General features: G+C 38.8%; 2 protein-coding genes across 3 annotated transcripts in view; both read left to right on the plus strand.

Annotated features, from left to right (window-relative positions):
- The window catches only part of myct1b (myc target 1b), a 1892-nt gene extending 300 nt beyond the window's left edge, over window positions 1–1592 (plus strand). The window contains exon 2 of the mRNA XM_079854003.1: window positions 1–1592. This exon is cut by the window's left edge and continues 18 nt beyond it. Within this exon, the coding sequence (XP_079710129.1) occupies window positions 1–500 (500 nt within the window). The 3' untranslated portion in view covers window positions 501–1592.
- Window positions 1593–2572: 980 nt separating this feature from the next.
- On the plus strand, window positions 2573–22403 carry tulp4b (TUB like protein 4b). Of its 2 annotated transcripts, none has more exons than XM_079853933.1 (16): window positions 2573–2625; window positions 3507–3820; window positions 6402–6671; window positions 7625–7753; window positions 9330–9491; window positions 9632–9812; window positions 10961–11068; window positions 11478–11644; window positions 12467–12691; window positions 12774–13008; window positions 14587–14749; window positions 14957–15098; window positions 16455–16548; window positions 16654–16797; window positions 16912–20423; window positions 20647–22403. In XM_079853933.1, exons 2-16 carry the CDS (start codon window positions 3800–3802, stop codon window positions 20761–20763), a joined length of 5670 nt encoding a protein of 1889 aa, XP_079710059.1. In that variant the 5' UTR covers window positions 2573–2625; window positions 3507–3799; the 3' UTR covers window positions 20764–22403. The 2 variants fall into 2 exon arrangements, with proteins under 2 accessions (XP_079710059.1, XP_079710060.1); XM_079853934.1 differs by having other exon boundaries at window positions 14587–14731.
- The last annotated feature ends 766 nt before the right edge of the window (window positions 22404–23169 follow it).

Consider the following 23169-nt stretch of genomic DNA (forward strand, 5'->3'; position numbering starts at 1 on the left):
TCTGCTTGTCAATACTGATGGGTCTGCTCATCGGGATCTTGATTTTCCTACTCCTTACATGGATGTCAAGACGGAGGGCTTCGGTCAGGATCACCAGACGTCAAGACCAGCCATCAGAATCGAAAGGCTCACGTAATCAACGCTGTCACCTCAGACAATACAAGAGTCACGGTTTTGACAAGAACAGTGAATATGCGGGAAGAACGACTTTAAACCTCCACAGACAGACCTCCGTAGACCCCAATGAGCTGTTGGGCAGAAGCCCCAGCTTTCTGAACGCCACTTTTCGGCCACCACCAAAAAAGACTAACAAGACTAGTGATGAAACAGAGGATGATAACCAAGTTGCATTAATTCCTAACATCACAGATCCATTTAGTACAGAACCAGCAGAGTCTTTCTGGCTGGGGAAGGGCAGTCTAAGAGGATTTCTACCCAGACAGACTCCACCACCTGCATATGACAGCGTCATTCACATCTTTCAAGAGACCTGTCCCTGACTGCATGTGACAAGAGACTAAGGATTGCACATAAATCCCAAAACATGAACTCAAGCCTTGCTCTGATTTGAGAAGGGATCTGATTTATCCTATACAGACACTCATTTGACTCGTTATCTTCATAAGAACAGAAACACTTTACGATAAGGTCCTGTTAGTTAATGCATTCTCAGAAGCAATGTAGGGCGGGACTTCATTTTGTCATGGGTAATTGATTGGATAGATGTGGTTTGCTATTGGTCGATCTCATGTGAGTGACAGGTTGTCCCGCCTTCAGGCCAGTAAACGCATCATCAGAGAAAAGATTTTGCTCCAAGAGGGAAGGGAAGTTATTTTGATAAGAAATTACGAGGGAACATGAATTTAAAAATAATGATGTATATTGTGTATAATAAATACTGCAATTTTCCATTAAAAAAAACTGTCCATTTTGATTTCATGGTGACTTTAATGTTACAGAAAGTAACCTTACTGTAAAGTGTAGCGAGTGTCACCCAGTATACAACATTCTTGGTCAATGTGAAACATAGCTGTCTAAAACTATGTGTACTTTGACATAGACCATGGCACTGAATGATTCCCGTATTCATATAGCCTACCAAAGTAAGTACATGGCAAAATACATCTACATACAAAAGTGAAGGAACATTGTATGCTTATTTTTGTCTACAAAAGTAAACCATACACTAGGAACAGCAGAAACAGCAGAGCGCCTCCTGGGAATCTCTTCAATATGGTATTGTTCTGTCTTTCCTGAGACGAAAGTGAAGTGTCTCTCTTGAGTCCTGAGCCTTGTTGCAAACTGCCTGAGTAAAGGAAACAAGTGAAATAAGTGCTAGTCAAATTACTTTTCACTAATAGAAAACAGAATCAGTACATGCACAACATGGGTTTCAGAAGAAAAGGTTTCAAGAGGTTTTTTGGTAGGCTATAACAAATAAAGTTTCAGGACACACTAATTATGAGCTCTGAGGTAAATAGTCTGTGGCTTACAAAGTCTGTAAAAGACGTCTGAACACCTATATTTCATTGTCATCTGTCAGGTTGTGGGGACTTATGCATGTTATTGCAAAAAAAATAAAACCTTTAAGTACACAGTCTTGTATTTGTAGGACACTTATTGTATCGTAGTGGTTAGTTTGGTTCAAACTCTTGGTGTTTTGAACGAATCTTTTAAGACTGAACACTGACTGAAGTCGCTCCCTTTGAAGTAGCCTACTGCTTTAGGGTCCTTAAGACTGACTGTAGTAGGAGTCAATAGCCTTTGACTGTGGGCAGTGAAGGAGAATTTCCTTGGTTGGACTACTAAACCGATACGCCTCTTTCACTGAACGAATTCTGTGTTTTGACATACATTTCATTCGTGAACCAACTGAACATTATCTCATTTAGGCAGTTGTGTTTTTACACAACATCTTGATGAAAGTCATGAATTGGAGAATATTGATGGAGAAAGATAGATCTCTAGATAGATATTTTTAATGTAATTTGTGGGTAAATCGCGTGTTTTGGTCGTGAAAAAGGTCGGCGTTTTAACGAGTCGTTTGATTCAATGACTCCTTTAAAACACCTGTCTGTTGCCACCTTTTGGCATAAAACGAACAAAAAGCTAAACAAACTGTGGTGAACAGTATCAATAGCAACTTTATTAAATAGGTTTTATAGAAAATGCGTGAGAAAACAGTAAATTGAGCAAAATAATCACTTTTGGGCGATGAAAGGAAAGACATGCAGCGTTCTGAATCGTTTTTCTAGTAGCGTGCTTTAATTGAACAGTCTTTGAAATCCGTGCTTTATTTTCTCAGTGAAGCTTAATATTATTCGCAAATTCCTGAATCTTAATACGTATGACTAAATAGGAATGAAGATTGGTGATTTATATCAGTCTGGTTTGCTCGTGCACCGCATTTGTTGTAAACTATTCTGGATGGGGTTGTGGGCCATGTGATCAAAGCACCATTCCGTCAGAGCGCGGGTTGCCTTCGCACGCCGAAAAATCCCTCATTCAAGGGTTCTTTTGCGCCAATGCACTGCGTCTCACTGCATGACTTTAATGTGCTTTGGGGTAAAATCCAGCATGAGCATCTGGCAAGCATTTAGACGCATTGAGAGCGAGTTGGTAGAGGTGAGTTTGCTGGTAGAAATGAATGCAGAATTCTTATTTTATTACTCGAATGAATTGTTTTCTTTTTGGTTCACATTGTTCACATTTGATTTATTTGGAATGTCACAATAATAGTCAATGTTGTATCCTTGATCGTTGTGTAATTATATCACGAGTGTAGGTGGCAACCATAGTTGATGGATTTATTTGAAACTGCATCCAGCTTAATCACCTGCCACAATTCTTATTTAATCAGATGTGGGAAACTGAGCCAGTTCTGATCTGGAAGCCCTAAATGGCTATTTTTATTTTTATAGCAATTAACATTGAGATTATGTTGTAAACGAAATTTCATATATCTTTATCAGCGCATCAAACGCATTCTATAAATGAATATTTCTATTTGAAATGAGAATAAATGCAGTTATGAAGTCTTAGGCTGGGTGTCATTAAAATTCAGCCATCATCACATCCCTGTTGCCATGACGCCTGCGAGCTGCCTCATCCTTAGTTGTGCATGATTTTTCTGTATGTTTCTTGCGCGTTTGCTCGTCTTTTTTGTACTGATGCTTCGATGCATAATTTCTGCAGCGTTATTCTTAGTATAAACCTGAATTGCAGGGGCTTTAAACATCCCGTGACGTAATGAGGGACCAATGTCAACTCAAGTGTGGGTGCAGACAGAGAAATGAAATGTCTTTAAATGATTCTGCATGCAGCGCTTGTCTCATAGGTGGCTTGTTCTTGCCCTTCAATCTGCAAATGCTGTAATCTGTTTCTGTGTTAGTGTCATATGCTTTATTCTTTCTCAATACATTTGTGTGTGTGTGTGTGTGTGTGTGTGTGTGTGTGTGTGTGTGTGTGTGTGTGTGTGTGTGTGTGTGTGTTTTCTCTTTGCATAGAAATCCTGGAATACCAAAGGCTGAAAACTGGTTTTGTATAATGAAGATAAACTGCAATGGGCCTTGATTTGATTTAGATCAAATTTGCATCCCTTTATTGAACAGAAATAGAATGAATTGGATTCCTCATGATGTGCATTAGTCACAGACTATAATGGCCTGATTTCAGACACACTCTTTCTTAAGACACATCTGCAGTTAAGCATTCTCAGGTTGTAGTGCACTTTTTTTTTTTTTTTTTGAATAAGCAAGCAAAATGGAGCACTCCTTCAAAGACGGAATTCGGACTAATAATGTCCAGGGACTATGAAGAGGTGAGTACTTCCAGAAAAATAAGATTTTCATGCATTCCATGATAATATTTTCTGCTGCACTGAAATAATGTTCTTTAATACATTTGTAGTTTATTTTAGACACTTAATGTCAAATACAGTAGTCCGTTGTTACATTTTCAAGTCACATTCCACCTGAAACTATTATACAAAAACATTTTTCTAATTATTTTATAGTTATTATGCATGTTTAGGCTTATTGTATTAATTGAGAAATTACAAGGAAAGTTTGTACCTTTAAAAATGTATTTGTCCCACCACATGGTTATTTAAAGGTAAAGTGTTCTTTCTGTTCCACTAGTATCACTAATGTGAATTAGGGTGGTCCTTATTTTTAAAGTCTCCAGTTGTCATACTCTTAACCCTTCAAATTGTTCCTTTATATAAGAAAATACAGCATGCCAATTTTTATGGCAGTAACATAATAATTACTGGTAGCTCAATAGCTTTAAACTTTCTGAGATTTTGATGATTTTCGTAAAAACAGATGATTTGGTATTGTACCTGGCTAGTAAAATTCCAAAAAAAACCAACATAAAAGCATCTAATGCACCATATATTCCTAAATATGTATTTTAGATACATATCTCAGTTTACTTATTGTAGAAACTAAATCCAAATTAATCCATCCATGACCCGGTTTAGCAGATTTACCTTTCCTGGTGGAATCAATACATATTTCTATTGATGATCACCTTGGTTATTGTTTGGGTTTAGAGCACATTTTTTTGGTTTAAAAAATTACATTACGTTCCTTGAAATTGACCCGGAACTTTGGCCGAATCAAGCAGATTATCAGGAGGCACAGGCAACCATGCAATGGTCAAAGTAGTTCATTTGCAGCAACTTTTAATATTACTTGCATATCACAATAACGCCGCACAGCTTAACATAGGCAATCTTCCACATGATTGAGCTACCTCTAAATATCATTTTTTTTGTCAACATTTTTGCATATTTCTAATATTGAAGTTAAAAGGAACAGTTTAAAAGGTTAAGACACTAACATTTTGCACAAAAAAAAATTGGACTTGATAAGGACCACCCTAATGTGAATTGAAAAAAATGAATATAATTTTCAAAATGGCTGATCATTTTCAAATCAACCTATTAATGTCTTACATTTCTCTTTGCATGTTGAGTGAACTGTAAAATATCAGCATCAGTTCTGGCAGGTCACGTTTGTCAAGCTCGCATCAGCTGACACTCAGCTGATACATGTCTATCTATAGGAATACGACGCCTATCACTGTATACATATATAAGCTCCTTCAGTATTATCAGCAGCTATCGCGTTTCTCAGGAGCTAATTACCCTCCTCCATCCCCAGCTCCTCCTCTCGTCCAGTCAGTATGGCATTCTGTTTCCCCTTGAATCAGAATAAATTCTCGAATTATGTTGTACTTTAAAATCTTGAATTAATGATATCTGCTATACATTCATGTTGGTTCTGTTCTGTTTACCCTAAGGGGGGTTATTGCTGCTCTCCCTGCTCTTATCCATGCTAGGCTGCATGATGCACAGGGAGTTCTCACCCAGAACAGAACCAGACCACCAATCCTAACTGTATGCTAATTGTCAATCGTATTTGATGATAGTGGTCCTGACAGAAATATAAAACAATATATAACTCTGCAAAAGTCTAAGTCTTAGGCACGTTATATTTCAACACCCACCCCCCCTTATCTTTTGCTGTGTGTCAGGAAATATCATTTACATTTCCAAACATTAATTAATTGTAATAATCCAGTGAGATATTTTTATGCACAAGGAGTCTGACAGCAGCCGGTATGATCTGATCTCACCATCATCGAGTCCGTCTGTGATTACATGAAAAAACTGAGACAGACTAAATCCAGAGGAACTGCGACAACGTCTCCAAGACACTTGAAGAAAGCTGCCTTCAAAGCTACATTACTGTGAAAGGTTTTAGACACTTGTGTAAAAATGCTCTAAAGTGAGAATGCTTTCAAAAATAATATCATAAATAGATTTAATTGATTAATTAACTTCTATTAACTAAATCAAACCAATATTTGGTGTGACCACCCTTTGCGTTTAAAACAGCTTTCGTCCAGGAACACTTGCACATAGTTTTTCAAGTAGTTTTGCAGGAAGGTTTCTACAGGCGTCTTGGAGACGTTCCTGCAGTTCTTCTGGATTTAATCTGTCTCAGTTTTTCCTGTTTCTTCATGTAATCACAGACAGACTCAGTGATTATGAGATCAGGTCATACCGGCTGTTGTCAGACTCCTTGTGCATACAAAAATCTCACTGGATTGTTACAATTAATGGCAAAAGGAACATTTGGAAATGTAAACTGATATTTTCTTCTGACACATTATAACAAAAGATATAAGTAAAATGGCTTAAAACTATTTTTGGGTGAAAATACTGATGTGCCGAAAATGAAATAATCTTGCCTAGCCTAACAACCCATCTATACAGAATGAATATGCACATTTTTAATGTAGTTTAGTATCAGCGACCATTAAAAATGACATTGCAGATTATACAAGTGTTTTACAGTAATGTAAATATTAACTGCCTCTCCTTCATGTAGCCTGCTCAGTCTGTAGGGATGTTGGCTGCGGTGGAACATGGTCCGGTCCTCTGCAGTGACTCCAACATCCTCTGCCTCTCATGGAAAGGGCGAGTTCCCAAGAGTGAGAAGGAGAAGCCGGTGTGCAGGAGACGCTACTATGAGGAGGGCTGGCTGGCCACTGGGAACGCCAGGGGTGTTGTGGGCGTCACCTTCACGTCCAGTCACTGTAGAAGGGACAGAAATACCCCACAAAGAATCAACTTCAATTTACGGGGTCATAACAGTGAGGTGGGAGTTCCCCTCTTCTTCAGATTTTTGTTTTGCCAACAACTGCTCTCTTTTGGTTTAAATTTTGGCGAGCTTTAAAGGTGTAATAAGTAATGTTTTACACTTTAAACCTAAGCAAATAAAGAAAAGAAAAATCTTTCTTTTTTTACCATAAATCTATATTTCATTAACTGAAATAATGTTAATATATATATATTATATATACTGTATATATAAAATCTGTTTTTACCCTTGACAACCACCTTAAAAGCCACATGATGAGTCAAAGTTCATCACAAGTAGCTTTTCCACAAGCTGAGGTAAATACTAATGTGTAGAAAGTGCACACAGTGTCATGCACACAAATACAAAACACTATCATGTTAACACTAAAATAATGTAATAAATATTAATTTAACAACATAAGATGTAAAAAACTAAGAAGAAAACTTCAATGTGTGCTGTCACACAGATAATTCTGGGAATGTCAATTTATGTTTCTTTTTTTAATGTAAATTATAAGAAGTGTTTGGAAGTGTTCTTTTCACTTCCAAAAACTGTACACTTTACAGTATTTTACTGAAAAGTCCCATTAGATGTATTGTAGCTTTTCACCGCATAGAACCTACCGTTAACCAATTAATAGGTAGCTTTTTAGTCTTTTACCTTCAAAATTACGATAATTTACAGTGTATGTTTTAATAAATCTGTTTAAAATGATGTACACTCATATTAGACCCAGTAAAACCAGTGGACTAGAAACAGATTTTTTTATTCTATGTAAACTGAGCTCACTTGACCATCCGAATACTACTTAATTTATCTCATTATCTCCTTACCTACCATGCACGTTTATTCAGAAAGAATTATTTTCATAAATCAAAAAAGGCTAGTTTTGAATTTTCCATCCTATGCAAGAGTATCATGCACTCTTTCTCCTAGAATTTCATTCCCATGGTGCTGTTCTTGTACAGGTTGTCCTTGTTAGGTGGAATGAACCGTTTCAGAAGCTTGCAACATGTGACATGGAGGGAGGGATATTTGTGTGGATCCAGTATGAAGGAAGATGGTCTGTAGAGCTGGTGAATGACAGAGGTGCTCAGGTATGTATATTTACTGCTACGTACTGCTTACTACGTAAGATGTAAATAAAGTATGGTATAATAATTAAATTAATTGCTATTATTTTCCTTTCCTTGTCATTCATCATTGGGGTGCAGATGTCCATAATTACTCACTGTTAGAAAAACAGAAAAATCGACAAAAAATCGAGTTATTTAGTAAATGCATAAATATATGTTGGGCCCTATTTTAATGATCTAAAAACGCATGGTCTAAAGCGCATGGCACAAGTGCACTTAGGGCGTGTCCGAAACCACTTTTGCTGGTTTAACAATGGAAAAAATGGTCTAAGGCCCCGTCCACACTACTGCGTTTTAGTTTAAAAACGGAGAATTAAAACGAATACGATCTCCGTCCACACCAGCGTTTTAGCTGCGTATTAGAATTGATCTCCGTCCACATTAAAACGACTGAAAACGCGGATCACGTGACCATTCACCAACACTGGGCATGCGCGTGCCGGTGTAAACCTAGAGACTTTCAAACATAGACTGTAAAAAAATGCTTTCAAACATCAAAATGTCATTTATTAATATGTATTTGTGTCAAAATGACATATAAACATCTTTTCCTATTCTATTTAGCCTGGAAACGCTTCCAGCACACTTGCGTGTCGCATAAAAAATAGGCGTCGGTTCTATTTCTTCTAGCATGCATGCGTTTACCGCGCGAGCCGCGCCTGAGACGCGGCAGTTTATTACTCTAACTGAAACTGTTCCAGCGGGTGAAGTTTACTGGTACTGAATATTACCTCTGTATACTCCATGACTGATGACACCCAATCATAGAGCCGAGCGCGTAGCAAAAGGTCTCCGTTTTTAAACGAAAACGCAGTAGTGTGGACGGGGCCTAAAAGGGTTGTCCCTATTCTCTTAATGAGTAATGGGTGTGTTTTGGGCGTAACGTGCAATAAACCAGTCAGAGTCTCATCTCCCATTCCCTTTAAAAGCCAGTTGCGCTCGTGCCATGGCGGATTCGCTATTTACATGGTGGAATTTGCAAGCGGAAAAACTGAACACTTCTCTAGCGAGGAAACGGATCTGCTCGTGCACGAGGTTAACCATCTACGGGACAAATTGTACTTGTGGACCCACCTATAGGCGCACATTACTAACGCACTCTTTATATAACAAAAAAAATATTGCGCCATTGACTTTAGACCAGGTGTCAGTTGGTCAATGGCGAAGTCTATTTCAGTTGCCTCAAAATAGCAACACGCCAACAATGCACCAGAACACACCTCGTTTTCAGACCAGAACACCCATGGGCGCACAAATTGGCGCAAATGCATTTGCTATTTAACCAACGTGACACAGGACGTGAAAATGATAACTGCGTCGGGCTGAAACTAGCAAAGAACACTTGCGCTGCGCCTGGCGCCGCATTGCACCGGGTGTAAGATAGGGCCCATTATGTTTCAAAATGGATGATTATATTTTGTATCTTTTAATGAAACTCCTGCTAATTAAAAATGCTAATTATTTAGCAATAAGAAGAAAAAAAAACAGCTATTATTCTAACATGAACTGCTTAATGAACAAGTGGTTTGTTGTCTAGGTGAGTGACTTCACCTGGTCACATGATGGTACACAGGCCTTAATCGCCTACAGGGATGGTTTTGTCCTGGTGGGATCAGTCAGTGGTCAGAGACACTGGTCATCTGAGATCAATTTGGAGAGCCAGATCACCTGTGGAATCTGGACACCTGATGACCAGCAGGTAACCTTTTGGTTTGGCATCATCGGATTGAAGGAAACGGTCTGAAAGGCATTTGTTGTCAACACATGACTTGGACCGATTCCCTTGGACTAATGCCCGATTTCCCTAATTTGGTGTTTGCATTCGTTTATTCTCCCTAGGTGCTTTTTGGAACAGCAGACGGGCAAGTCATAGTGATGGACTGCCACGGCCGTATGCTTGCCCATGTTCTGCTGCATGAGTCAGATGGCATAGTCAGCATGTCCTGGAACTGCCCGAACTTCCTGGTGGAGGACAGCACTGAGAGTGATACAGACTCTGATGACTCTACTCCAGCTCAAGGTACATTATACTCTTAAAAGGATAGTTCACCCAAAAAGGGATATTCTGTCATCATTTACTCACCCTCATACGTTCCAACCCCCCTAAGACCTTCGTTTGTCTTCGCAACACAAATTAAGATATTTTTGATGAAATCTGAGAGCTTTCTGATCCCTCTATAGACATCAACGTCATTGCAACTTTCAAGGCTCAGAAAGGTAGTAAAGACATCGTTAAAATTGTCCATGAGACTACAGTGGTTCAAATGTAATGTTATGAAGTGACAAGAACTATATTTGTGTGCAAAAAGAAAACAAAAATAACAACTTTATTCAAAAATTTCTTATCTTCTGTGTCAGATCTCCTACGCTATTTGCGTAGTGTAAACAGTGCGCGCTTCCTGGTTCTATGCCAGAATGCCGCCTCACTATTGGCCGACGCTGGTCACGTGAGCACCACGACACATACGCATGATGCTGACGCAGGAGCTAGCAAATAATGAGCCGGCGTTAGCTGCACTGTTTAATCTACGTCAACGGCGTAGGAGAATGACGTGGAAGAGAAGAGATTTGTTGAAAAAAGTCATTCTTTTTTTGCGGCGGTGTTGCGCACAAAACATATTCTCGTCGCTTCATAACATTACATTTGAACCACTTAGTCACATGGACTATTTTAACGATGTCTTTACTACATTTCTTGGCCTTGAAAGTTGTAATGATGTTGCTGTCTACAGAGGGATCAGAAATCTCTCAGATTTCATAAAAAATATCTTAATTTGTGTTCTGAAGATGAACAAAGGTACCTTTAAAGAAAGCTTCTTCCATGGTTCTAAGATGGTAAAGCTTATTCCACAGTATCAAAAACTATTTTTCACTGTATAGGGTTCTTGGGTTTCTTGGAGATTACAAACTCTTTGAGATTACATTATAGGTTTTGAAGACATGTGTATTCATACATCATCCATTAATGGAAGAAAGTGAGGCCTTCCTGGGTTTTTCCAAGCATCAGTACTTAGACAGTTTTTTAAATGGCCACAAAAAAAAAAACTACTTCAAACCTTTTAAAGGTATAGAACATTTTATACATTTTTAAGGATATTTGATTGCAGTAATGTGTATTTGACTTTTTTTTTCAATGTTATTAACTGTAAAACTATGTTTCCTTTCAAGTGCAAAATCTCAAACCACTGCTCACGGTCAGCTTCATATCAGGAGACATTAGTCTAATGAACAACTATGATGACCTTTCACCTAACATCATACGCTCAGGACTGAAAGGTAAAACCCTGCTGTTCTTGCAATAAATGAATTGCTAAGTATGTGTTTTTTTACTGCCACTGGGTTATAATTAACAGAATAAGTTATTTTCAACATCTATGACATGCTGTTGATTACCTAGACAATATTGTCTATTAACATTTACAGTAAATCCACCTATAATGGAGGTTTAGCAGCAGGCTGGACATATATTAAATGCTTGCAATAATAAAAATGCGTAAATCGTCATTTTAAAGTACGGCTACTTTTCTTGGTTGAGGAACTTCTGTTTACTCCTTAAGTGTTATTCAGTAAAAATAACCCAAAATGGTCCTTTCAACCATTTAATGACACATCATAAATGTTGATTCATTATGACAGAGCTATATAACATGTTGTAATCTGACTGGACCGAATTTTTTTTTTCCAGATGTGGAGGTACAGTGGTGCTCTCAGGGAGACCTGCTGGCAGTGGCCGGGATGGAGAGACACGGTCTACCCGCTGACTCAGCCTGTGCCTCCTTAATGAGGAACGCCCTTGTCAAGTTTTACAATGTCCAAGGGGAACATATATACACTTTAGAGACTCCAGCCCAAGTGAGCTGTGACCAATCATCATTTATCAATCTGAACATATAATACACACAATATTTTTTTAAACTGTTTTTAAAGAGGTCTCTTATGCTCACCAAGGCTGTATTTATGTGACAGTTATGTGATGTTACAGTAAAACAGTAATATTGTGAAATATTTCTATTTCTATTTTAATATTTAAAATGTCATTTATTCCCGTGATGGCAAAGCTGAATTTTCAGCATCATTACTCCAGTCTTCAGTGTCACATAATTCTTCAGAAATCATTCTAATAATCAAATATTGTTGGTATTAAATTATTAACAAATTTTCTTATTATTATTATCAATGTTGAAAACTTATTTTTTTCTAAAATAAAAATATTTTGTTATATTATAAATGTCTTTAATGTCAGTCTTGTTTACCCCAAACTTTTGAAGGTAGTTCATCAAGGTTTTCACAAAAATATTAAGCAGCAAAACTGTTTTCAACATTGATATAAAGCAAAATGTTTATTGCTCAGAATGATTTCTGAAGGATCATGTGACACTGAAGACTAAAGTAATGATGCTGAAAATTCAGCTTTACAATCACAGGAATAAATGATAAAAATTATATTTTTAAAATTAAATGTTTTATTTAAACATACATATTTACTATTTGTATAAACCTTTTTTATGTGTAAACTGTATGAATAAACAGTATGGCAATGCATGCATATACTGTAGACAATTGGTTATCAGCTGTTTTTGCTTCAAGTATATACAACACAATTTTTAATCTCATATTGATGTTTGCATAAATTATACATAAACTATGTATAATCTAAATATCTTTTGGTTTTAGAGGCCCATCACCACTATTTGCTGGGGTCACAGAGACTCGCGGCTGTTTCTGGCCTGTGGACCAGCCCTGTATGTAGTGCGTGTGGAGCACCGTGTGGCCAGCCTGCAGCTTCTCTGTCAGCAGGGCATTGCCAGCGCTCTTAAAGAGGAGAGAGATGTAGGAAAACTCAACATGCCTTCACTCCTCTGTTCCTACGTTACCACGGCATTCATTCCAACGATCAAGGTACCGAAGCAGCAAGTGAAGTATTCACAGTTTGATGTATGCTAATATATGGATTAATGCATAATCTTTTTCATATCACAAGCCCCCAATCCCTGATCCGAACAACATTAGAGATTTTGTGAGCTATCCCACAGCAGGGAATGAACGGCTGCACTGCACTATGAAACGTTCAGAGGAGAACCCAGAGGCTGGAGGCCCCTGTTACACCCTCTATCTGGAACACCTGGGAGGCCTGGTGCCTATTCTCAAGGGCCGTCGCATTAGCAAACTGCGACCAGAGTTTGTCATTATGGACCCAAAAATGGATGGTAAAGCAGGTATTTATGCACTATTGCTCATGACTCTTTAAAGTGCTCATATTATGCTTATTTACAAGTTTATAATTTCATTTTTGGGGTCTGCTAGAATACATTTTCATGATTTAAAGTAAAAAATTTTTTTTTTTTTTCATACTGTACATTGCTGCAGCACCTCTTTTCACCCTCTGCCTGAAACTCGTACTGTGTCCCAATTCGCATACTATTCGTCCTAAATAGTATTCGAAATTAGAATTAGTGTGTCCCAAATCGTAGTATGTTGAAATGAGTATTCCAAAGATACCCAGATGGTCTAAGTGCAGATCTGTGTACGCTCTAACTGCTAATATTGCCCAAAAACCATTGAGCGTTGGACTAGAAATCAATTAGAACTACAAACACTAATAAAAAGTATTAAAAACTACAAACATGGCAGGTGTGCGAGTCCGCCGGTTAGAGAGTTTAGAGGTAAGTAGAGAGGTTTAGATAAAGGGTTTGAGTGATTAATCCGTCTCTAACCTGAAGACAATATATTTTTTATTCAATGTTATATCCACATAATGTTACATCTGCAACAGCATTGTGAACGTTTATAAAGATACATTTGGTAATTTAGTAACTTAAATGCATCATTATGCAAACACACGAGGAGAGTTCTCCACATGAAAGACCAACGACTGGCAGATCACCGTGCTACTACATTTCTCTCTGAAACGGTAGGAAATTAAATATTAAATTGAATGTTGGAGGATTTTAACTGTGACACGATGACTGACAGGGCAGTTTAAACGCTGACAGTATGCATACTACTAAACGGCAAAGCGATCCATTAAAGACACAGTTATGATGAAGTAGTATGTCCCAAGGTTTGTCTACTCTTCTGTTACACAAACAAAAGTATGTACTTTTTCTTCATAAAAACATACATAATTTTAAGAGCATAGTAGAAGTAGGCAAATTGGGACGCAGCATCTCTGTTTTAATGTCTGTCTCTTTAAAGCTCACCTTTCCGAAAAAGCACTCTTGATTGGTCAGCTGACCCATTCTGTTCTGATTGGTCATCCGCTTAGAGTGTGTTGGAAACGTAACCCCCCTCACCATAATCGGGTTTCAGCTCCCGAGGCTTCATGAGCAGTTGTAAACAGTATCATATCTGTAGTAACTATGGCGTCACTATTTGAAGTCCATACAATGTTGTTGTTTTTTTTGCCCTCGTCGCGAGAAAAAGAAAGTGGCTCCTGGTTATAGTGAGATCACTTACCCAGCTGTTCTTTGAGGGCAGGTCAAAGCAATCAGTAGGCGGGCATTATGCACATGTGTAACATGGTGACGTAGCTAAGTCGCAAAACTAATAGCAGGACTACATACAAGGTGTTTCAGGAAGGTTTTTTCTGTTGGAGAGATTAACTCCTTTGGCATGTACTACTTTTCAGATTGTTTACATGCACAAACAGCTATACAAATTAAAGGAAAGGTAAAATAAAAAAGCCTAATAGGTGACCTTTAAACCCATTTACTTGTTAAGCATAATGCTTAAATGCATTTTTTTTTGTCTTGACAGCTGATTTCACACATCTTTAATTTAATTTTGTCTTTCAGATGAGGTCTGTGTAAATGGCATGATCTCGTATATGACTGACAGCTGTAACTGCTCAGATTCAAGCGATATTGAGTTGAGCGATGAGTGGGTTGGACGAAAGTCGCCAAAACTTTCCAGAGGAAACAGGTCTCCTAAGCTTCCTAGGTACTCTAAACATATAAGGTACTGTTGAATATAAACTTCACACAATATTACAGGGTGCCTGAAACATAACAGAAATGTTTGTTCATCACAACCTTTACAAAACGCATTACAGCACATTTCTGTCAAATATTTACTTAACAAATCAACAACTTTTGACTTGATAATAAATAAAAGAAAACATTTCATTTAATTGTCTTTTTTTTTCATATTTGTTTTTATGTCTAGAATTAATATGGAATCAAGAAAGTCTCCCAAACTTGCCCAAACATCTCAAGAAATGTCTAGGTCTCCTAGATTACCAAAGAAGCCTCCAGTTCGATCTCCGAGTCTTTCTCGAAGGGAATTTTCAGTTGATGGCTTTAGTGAGGTACTTAACATCTTATTTGCAAGTTCATTTTGGCAATTATTTTATATTAATCTACTTGCCTAGAATTAGCCAAGTTTCCATCCACTTGGCCTTTTACCGATAAAATGGTGTGCGTAATGACGTCATCCCTAAAAAAATGCGTTGTCGCATAAGTTTTGTTGTATTGCAAAAAAATCTGCCCCTGAGTCGTTTCCGTACATCATTTTGTGTATATCGCAAATTATATCGTATCTTTCGCATCCCAATTTTTTGTAAAATGCAGAGAGTAATGAGACAATTGGAATTCGCCAGTTCACTGCTTACTGTTTTCACGAATAATAAGCCTAAATTTGTAAATATTAGGAAGTGAGACTGCTGGTCTGACAGGACTGCATGTAACAGCCTTTATGTGATGGAACTTTGGAAACAGGGCAGCATTTGTCCTGTATCCTATGCAGAATTTTACGGTCCATAAAAAGGGTTGGCAGTACAATGTTCGGGCATATCTTTAACGTAAGCCTTGAACATGCAGTCAAGCCAGCCGCGGTTTGACGTGGCGCATATTCAGATCATTCAAATTGGTTTCAGAGTTCAGCAAATTTTTGTGACAGGTGCAGCTTTTATTTGTGTAGGCCTATATTTCACTTTTTTAAATGGTATATTTGCTTAAAGCTGCAGTCCATAACTTTTTTGGGTTAAAAATTATCGAAAATAAATTTTTGAGCAAGTACATAACCAGCCAGTGTTCAAAACTATCAGTTCAAAACTGCTCACCTTAGCCTGATTCAAAAACGGTAAGCTTGTAATAATAATAAATTTAATTTCCGCGGGAAATTCAAGCATGTGTTTGCTTTATTACGTCACATCTGTACACATAAAGAGGGTGTCTCGGCTAGTAGGCTATATTGTGTGTGAGGATGTTGGAGGTGGAGATTTATAGCTTTTTCTCACAGCACTTGATATAATTAAACTTATCAATTTGATGGCGGATCCAGAAAGGTTCAAACGACAATCACCAGTGACAACTGGAGATTCACCTGTTGTTAAATGCAAAAGACTTCAGACTTTAGAGAGGCTACAGAAAAAAAGAGACTGCAACCGAACAGAGATGGCGACAAAGAGGAAAAACATTTTGATGCGCTAAACCTTTTTTCACAAACAAAACCTTTGGATGGAAACCTAGCTATTGATAGGAAAAGTGTTTGTATTTCTTGCCTGTGTCTACTGGACACTGCTTTGCATTTGCAACATATTCTGCACCATGACCTCAGTAGACAGCTTATTTTCTTTAATCTCCTGCTTTGCTGAAAAGAAATTACAATAAACCGACTTTGACCTTGAATATTTTCTATAACTATCACTCAATTTGCTTTGTAGCATAATTACTTAGCTCAGGTCACCTCTAACATCTGGGGAACAAAGTTTAAGATTGTGGGCCTAGCTTCCTTTTTGCCAGCTAACTTAGGAGCAGGTATGTCAGGATTTGTATACAAATCAACACTTTCACATAATTATTTTAAAGAATAATCCTAATGTTTTTTAAATATGTTTTGACTAATGATGCATAATGTCACAGTTATTTATAAAACTAGTTTGCTGCACCTGCAACCTCGTCAGATGACCATCTATTTGCCTGAGGTGCGTAAAATTTCCTTGGACTTCATGAGTCTCCCAGTCTTCAATCCCAATGTGTTCAGTGAAGATGAAGATGATTTACCTGGTAAGAATCAGATCAGTGGAACGTTGTGTACATTTTGTCTCTGTATAGCTTGACTAAGACAAGAAGTAAATAAAATTTAGAAATTTATCGCAAGATGTTCTTGCTTATTTCTAGTGATGGGACCTTCTGGAGTGTCAGCCGACAATCCTCCTTGCACAGTTAATATTCCCATTGCTCCAATTCACAGCCCTGCGCAAGCCATGTCACCTACACAGAGTATAGGCCTTGTCCAATCTCTCCTAGCCAATCAGAATATTCAGCTTGATGTCCTCACCAATCCCACAGCTACTGCAGCAGCGGCAGCTGCAGCCGCAGCAGCAACAGCAGCAGCAGCAGCTAATGCAACTGTGTCAGAGCACAGTCAGGACACCGTGACCGCACAGTACACTGTGCCGACCAGGTACTCTAACCCTGGACAGGTGATATTCAGCGGACTGGAAATGAGTAATATCCTGAGTGGAACTCTTCCTCCTCCTCCAAATCATCTACCACAACAACCCCACCAACAACGTCAGCAACAACAACAACAACAACAACAACAACAACAACAAGACCATCAACAATCAAAGCATCAACAGCAATTACAACCACAGCAGCATCATCTGAAATTGCAACATCAATCACAACAGCTGCATCAACAGTCGCTGCAGCAGCAACACATGCAGAATCAGCAGCAATTGCAAACACAGCAGCAGCATCAACAACAACTTCAACAGCAGCATCAGCAACAGCTGCAACAGCAGCATCAGCAACATCTGCAACAGCAGCATCAACAACAGCATCAACAACAGCTGCAACAACAGCTGCAACAGCAGCATCAACAACTACAACAGCAGCATCAACAGCAGTTGCAACAACATCAGCAGCAATTGCATCAGCAGCAAATACAACAACAGCAACTGCAACAGCAGCAGCAACAAATTCAACAGCAAGTGCAGCAGCATCAACAACAAATTCATCAACAGCATCAACAACAAATTCATCAACAGCATCAACAACAATTCCAACAGCAGCAGCACCAGTTGCAGCTGCAGCATGAGCAAATGCAGCAGCAGCAACAACAGATGCAACAACAGCAGCAGCAAATTCGACAGCAAATTCTGGAGATGAGGCAGCAGCAGCAACAGCTTCAACAGCAACATCAACAAATACAGCTGCAGCATCAACAAATGCAAAGACAGCATCAGCAAATGCAACAGCAACTCAAAATGCAAATGACCATCCAGCCTCCACCTTCAGGGTATGCTACTCTGTCCCTCCATCAGTTACAGCTGATGCCGCCAATTCCTCATCCAGACCATCCACCAGATAGAGCAGATCAAGTGCTTCCTCTGAAGATTCCCTCACGACCACAGTCATTCATTGAAACTGACACTCTTGAGATCCAGATGCGCAAGGTAAACCCTCCACCACCTTACCCAGGTACAGTGGTATCTGCTGCAGTCGCCACACCCACTACAGCGCCTCCAGGTCTTCTTGTTAGCAATGAGAATGGCACTACGCTGACAACAGATCCATGTTTAACTAAGGACGAATTCTCTCTTCATCCGATTGGGCTTCAGTATCCAACTCCATTAGGCTATGAAAGAATCACCACGTTTGACAGCAGCGGAAATGTCGAAGAGGTGTGTCGCCCAAGAAGGCGCCTGTTAAGGAACCAAAATTCCTATGGGATTCAAGGAATGGGCAGCTCCGCCACATTGAAAGTAACTTCGTCTGAGAACAAGAAAGTCCAGTTGCCGTACAGCTCAGCAACTCTGAGTCGCCTCTCCGTGCCTAGATATTCTATACCAAGCGGAGACCCACCACCATATCCAGACACATCCAACCAGATGAACACAATCCGAAGTCCTACACAGAGGATTGACAGCAGTTTGGTTCATACCACTTTGCGTCGAGATCGAAGGGAACTGACCCTGAAGGTTTCTCAAATGGTGGACACAGTGAGGACTCTACCAACAAAATCCAAAATGAACGGTTCCCTTACGCTCTCCTATCAGCCAAGGATACCCACGGCTTTGTATACGTGCACTCAGTGTAGCAGTAATAGCAGCAGCACTAGTGTAAGTGTCACCGGTGGTGGCACCAACAGCAGTGGAATTGCTGGAGGAACTGTGGTGAGGCAAGACTTCCCACCTGGCAAAGGGACCCAACACAGCACTATAATTGTGCACTCCAAAAGTTCATCGCCATTAGCCTCCCAGTCCTCATATAACCTCTTGAGTCCCATTGACCACAGTAGAGACAGAACTGTCTATGTGAACTCTGCCTTTACGGAAGACGAGACACTAAGTCAGCATTGCCATCTTGAAAAATCAGTACGTCATTTAACACTAGGGGATGTCAATTTAACAGTCAAACGACCTCCGCCTTACCAATGGGACTCTCCTGCAGCAGAACAACTCTGGATACCTCAAGAGCAAAATTTATTGCCTGGACCTCCAGGACCACCTCATAAGCCACCACCATTTATACTTAGCCAACCACAGCACTTAGACATGACCCGGCTACCTTTTGTCCTTTCAACAAAGCCTTCCCCCAGTCCCAATTCTATGACCCTCCCTTCAGCCTATCAGTTATCCCTTTCACCCTTCCCAACAATGGTAGGGCATGGTGGACCTCAACTACAGACTTTGCAGAGTCCTGCACAACCATGTGGCCCCAATGACATGGTTACATCTACCACTTTCAGCCAACCAGACCCAACATTAGTCCTACCCCCAGGTTATCCCGCTAATTTGACCAATCTAGGTTGTTGCACTCTGCCACCCATGTACCCAGGGGCTAGCTCCTGCAACAACCTTCAGCTGCATCCAATGAGCTTGCATCCTTGGAGCACATATAGCACTTGCCCTCCCATGCCAGACCATTCCGCCACACTGCCCAGTAAGACCCATCAGGCCCTGGAGAAGCCTGTTCTCTCTCCGCCTCCACCACCTCCACCTCCCCCACCACCTCCTCCTCCACCTCCTCTCCCTCCCCCTCCGCCACCCGTTGAACACCTGAACCATCAGAGCACCTCCGAGGTGGTCGCAGAATCTGGGGATAGCTTTCAAGATCAGTCCTCTCTCAATGAGAGTCCACAAGGAGCAGAGAGGTTCAGCAAAAAGGGCCGTAAGAGGCTTGACAGTAGGGCAGAAGAGGCCAATATGTCCGGAGTCTCTGAAGGGAAATCCAAAAAAGAAAGTCGCACTCTCTCTGACTTCAATTCCCTGATCTCCAGCCCAAGACTTGGCAGCAGGGAAAAGAAGAAGCCTAAAGGACAGAAAGAGCCATTGAACAAGGCCAAGAAACTGAGTAGGACCTCAAATGAGTTCCAGGACAGCTCAGAGAGTGAGCCTGAGCTCTTCATTAGTGGTGACGAGTTGATGAACCAAAGCCAGAGCAGCAAGAAAGGATGGAAGAGCAAACGTAATCAGCGTATGGCAAATGAACTTGAGGAAATCAAGTGCCGCAAAGCTAACGAGAGAGAGGATCGTAGTCTTGGCAGCCAAGGCTTTGTTTATGTCATGGCCAACAAGCAGCCATTGTGGAACGAAGCCACCCAGGTTTACCAGCTTGACTTTGGAGGACGGGTGACACAGGAGTCAGCCAAAAACTTTCAGATTGAGCTTGATGGACGCCAGGTAAGCAATTTTATTTATTTATTTATGGATGGGAAACCAGTTTTAAAACAGTATTTTTGCTATTCTGTTTCGTGACACTTGGGGTAAAGAAATTACACACTTCACCTGTGTGTAAGTGTGCTCCATACATGCTCCATACAAACAAGTTCCTTACATAATACCTTTTGAGTAACAAACATCTACCCTGCATTTAACCCGTAATTTTTCTTTTACACTGTTACAGGTAATGCAGTTTGGCAGAATCGATGGCAATGCATACATCCTGGATTTTCAGTATCCATTCTCAGCGGTACAGGCATTTGCTGTGGCCTTGGCCAATGTCACTCAGAGACTTAAATAGAAAACCTCTCCAGCAATCTTGTCCATGAGAACAGATGGACTTAAAAAGAGATTATTGTTGACTGCAGATTGTGAGAAATGTTACATTCTCTGCTGCCATGATGTCTGTGCAGTGCCGGTTAGTAGCCGAGAGATCTGGTCACTCTCAGGCAGAACGTACATGAGACGTACACAGGGGGTCTGACAATAGATTTAGTGCTTTAAGGTACCTTTTTGTTATCAGAGGTACAAGCTGATTTAAGATTCCACCTGACTCCAAAGGTGGTACACATCTGAAAAAAATGTTAAGTATTCATGTATTGATGGGATATTATTTAATTCATTAATTCAATTTTATTGATTTTTTTCCCATGTATTTCATTAGTATATAATGGTGTGATTTAAATGTAAAGGTTATTTACTAAAATCTAAGATGGATGTTAGATTATGGGCTTTCTTTCTTTTATCCCTGATGTCCCCACCTCCTTTTGTTTATTCCTGAGATTTATTTGTGCCAAATTGATTTCCTATGTATACTCCTTGTAAAGTGATGGATTTTAACTATTGTTTACCACAAACTCAGTGTCAAGTAACTCAAGTAAAAACTGTTTGAATATTCATCCCATGACTCACTTCCATGAAGTGAAAACAGATAATATATTCCAGTTATAATCATATTTTCCAAGTTGTGCCATAACGAATGCATTTTTATGGTTTAAAAATATCAATTTAACTTTGTTCTTCACAAAATGTCTTAGTTATATTGCATTATTTGCACACTGTGTGTTTGCAGTAATCTCAGTAATGTCCTTTTTGAACAAATCTTTGCTTTTAAATGTTAACAGTAAGTAACAGAAATCAAAGTTTGAACATTTTTTAAATTAGTTTCAAATATATTATATTATACTGTCATTATCATGTAAGTGACATGACAGAAAAGTGCTGTAGTTAGATATACTTAAAAAAAATTACTTATATTGTTCATGACACTTTAGCACGAACTATATAGTATGCATTAATTTAGCCAAAAATGTCTTATATCAAAATATAAATCAAATTTAACACACTGTATATTATGCAATGAATGGAATCTAAATTAAATTGAAAGTTGAAATGGAGTTTTTGCATTCCTAAGTTAAATAGACAAACCCTATTGCTTAGTTTGGTTTATGTGAAGGGACATCTTTTTATTGTATTTAGTATAATTGGTTTAATATTTATTTTTCTGTATTCATATTTAATATTATGCATCATATTTAATATTTCTTACAGCAAATCAGCTAATTGATTTTTTTCTGTTGTTGCTTAGTTTCTGATGTTTTCCAGTAATTTCATCAGTTTTAATCACATTTTTTTGTTGTAAGCCAAACAGTGGTTCAGAGTGGGGTAGTGTTGATATGGTTGACGTTTTAAGCACTTCTTGATTATTCTTGATGTTGTATGCTTTGATGATTTGCAGTTGCAGTTATTTCTGGCCACTTTGTACTGGGAGATTCAGGCTCAGTTTAAATAGTGTGGAATGTGAGGCTTTAACTGTGCTTTATTGCTAAATTATTCTAATGTACATTTACAAAATGTAATTCAAGGATGTCTTGAAAAAGCATTAGAATGTGTGTGCAAAGTAGGCTTTAAGTCACTAAATAAAATCAAACTAGTTTGATGAAAATTGTGTGGATTATTGTGAAATTATTGTCTCATTATGAACATATTTGTATTAACACTTTTAATAAGAATTATAATTTACATCTGCTTCAGCTTTGATTAGCTGCCAACCAAGTCAATGTGTTTTACTTTGTTCAGTGTTTAGGGAGCACTAAACGCAAAGTCAACACAGCCAGGTTTGGAACACAGTGCAAATGGCTATTTTTTTACCTATGAGTTCAAAATGATAAAATTGAGATTATCCTTGGTCTCCACTATAACAAATATGCTAGATTAATCAAACATAGCCTGAAGTGAAATGAGTGAACTCACCAGATGAGAGAATCTTTATGCAAAGGATTTAACTGCACAGACCTCTAGATGGCGCAATGGCATTATATTCGCAATGTGCTTAGTTTGTTTCATGTTAGCGAATCGGTTCCTGTCAATGATGAACCAGTTCAGCAACCGACTCACTTATTGTCCCCATTATGTGGGATTTTACTTTGTATTTATTTTTTTGAAGAAAAATCGTTAAACTATTTAATGATTTCATTCATCTTATTGCGTTTTTTTTTTATTGTTATTGATGCTACAAAGATGAGTCGACGAAAAACGTCAAATTGGGTATAGGATAATTCACCATAAAAATAAGGTTATCATTAAAACATTTCCTTTCTCGAGTGAACCCGTGACTCTAAAAGGATTATAATGTTCCTTAACGAAAAATAATGTCAATAATTCCCCATTTTATTACTCACCTCACAGTTCCAGCTGAGTGTTCCGC

The sequence above is a fragment of the Squalius cephalus genome (assembly GCF_949319135.1).
Source record: "Squalius cephalus genome assembly, chromosome: 20".
Lineage (NCBI taxonomy): Eukaryota > Metazoa > Chordata > Actinopteri > Cypriniformes > Leuciscidae > Squalius > Squalius cephalus.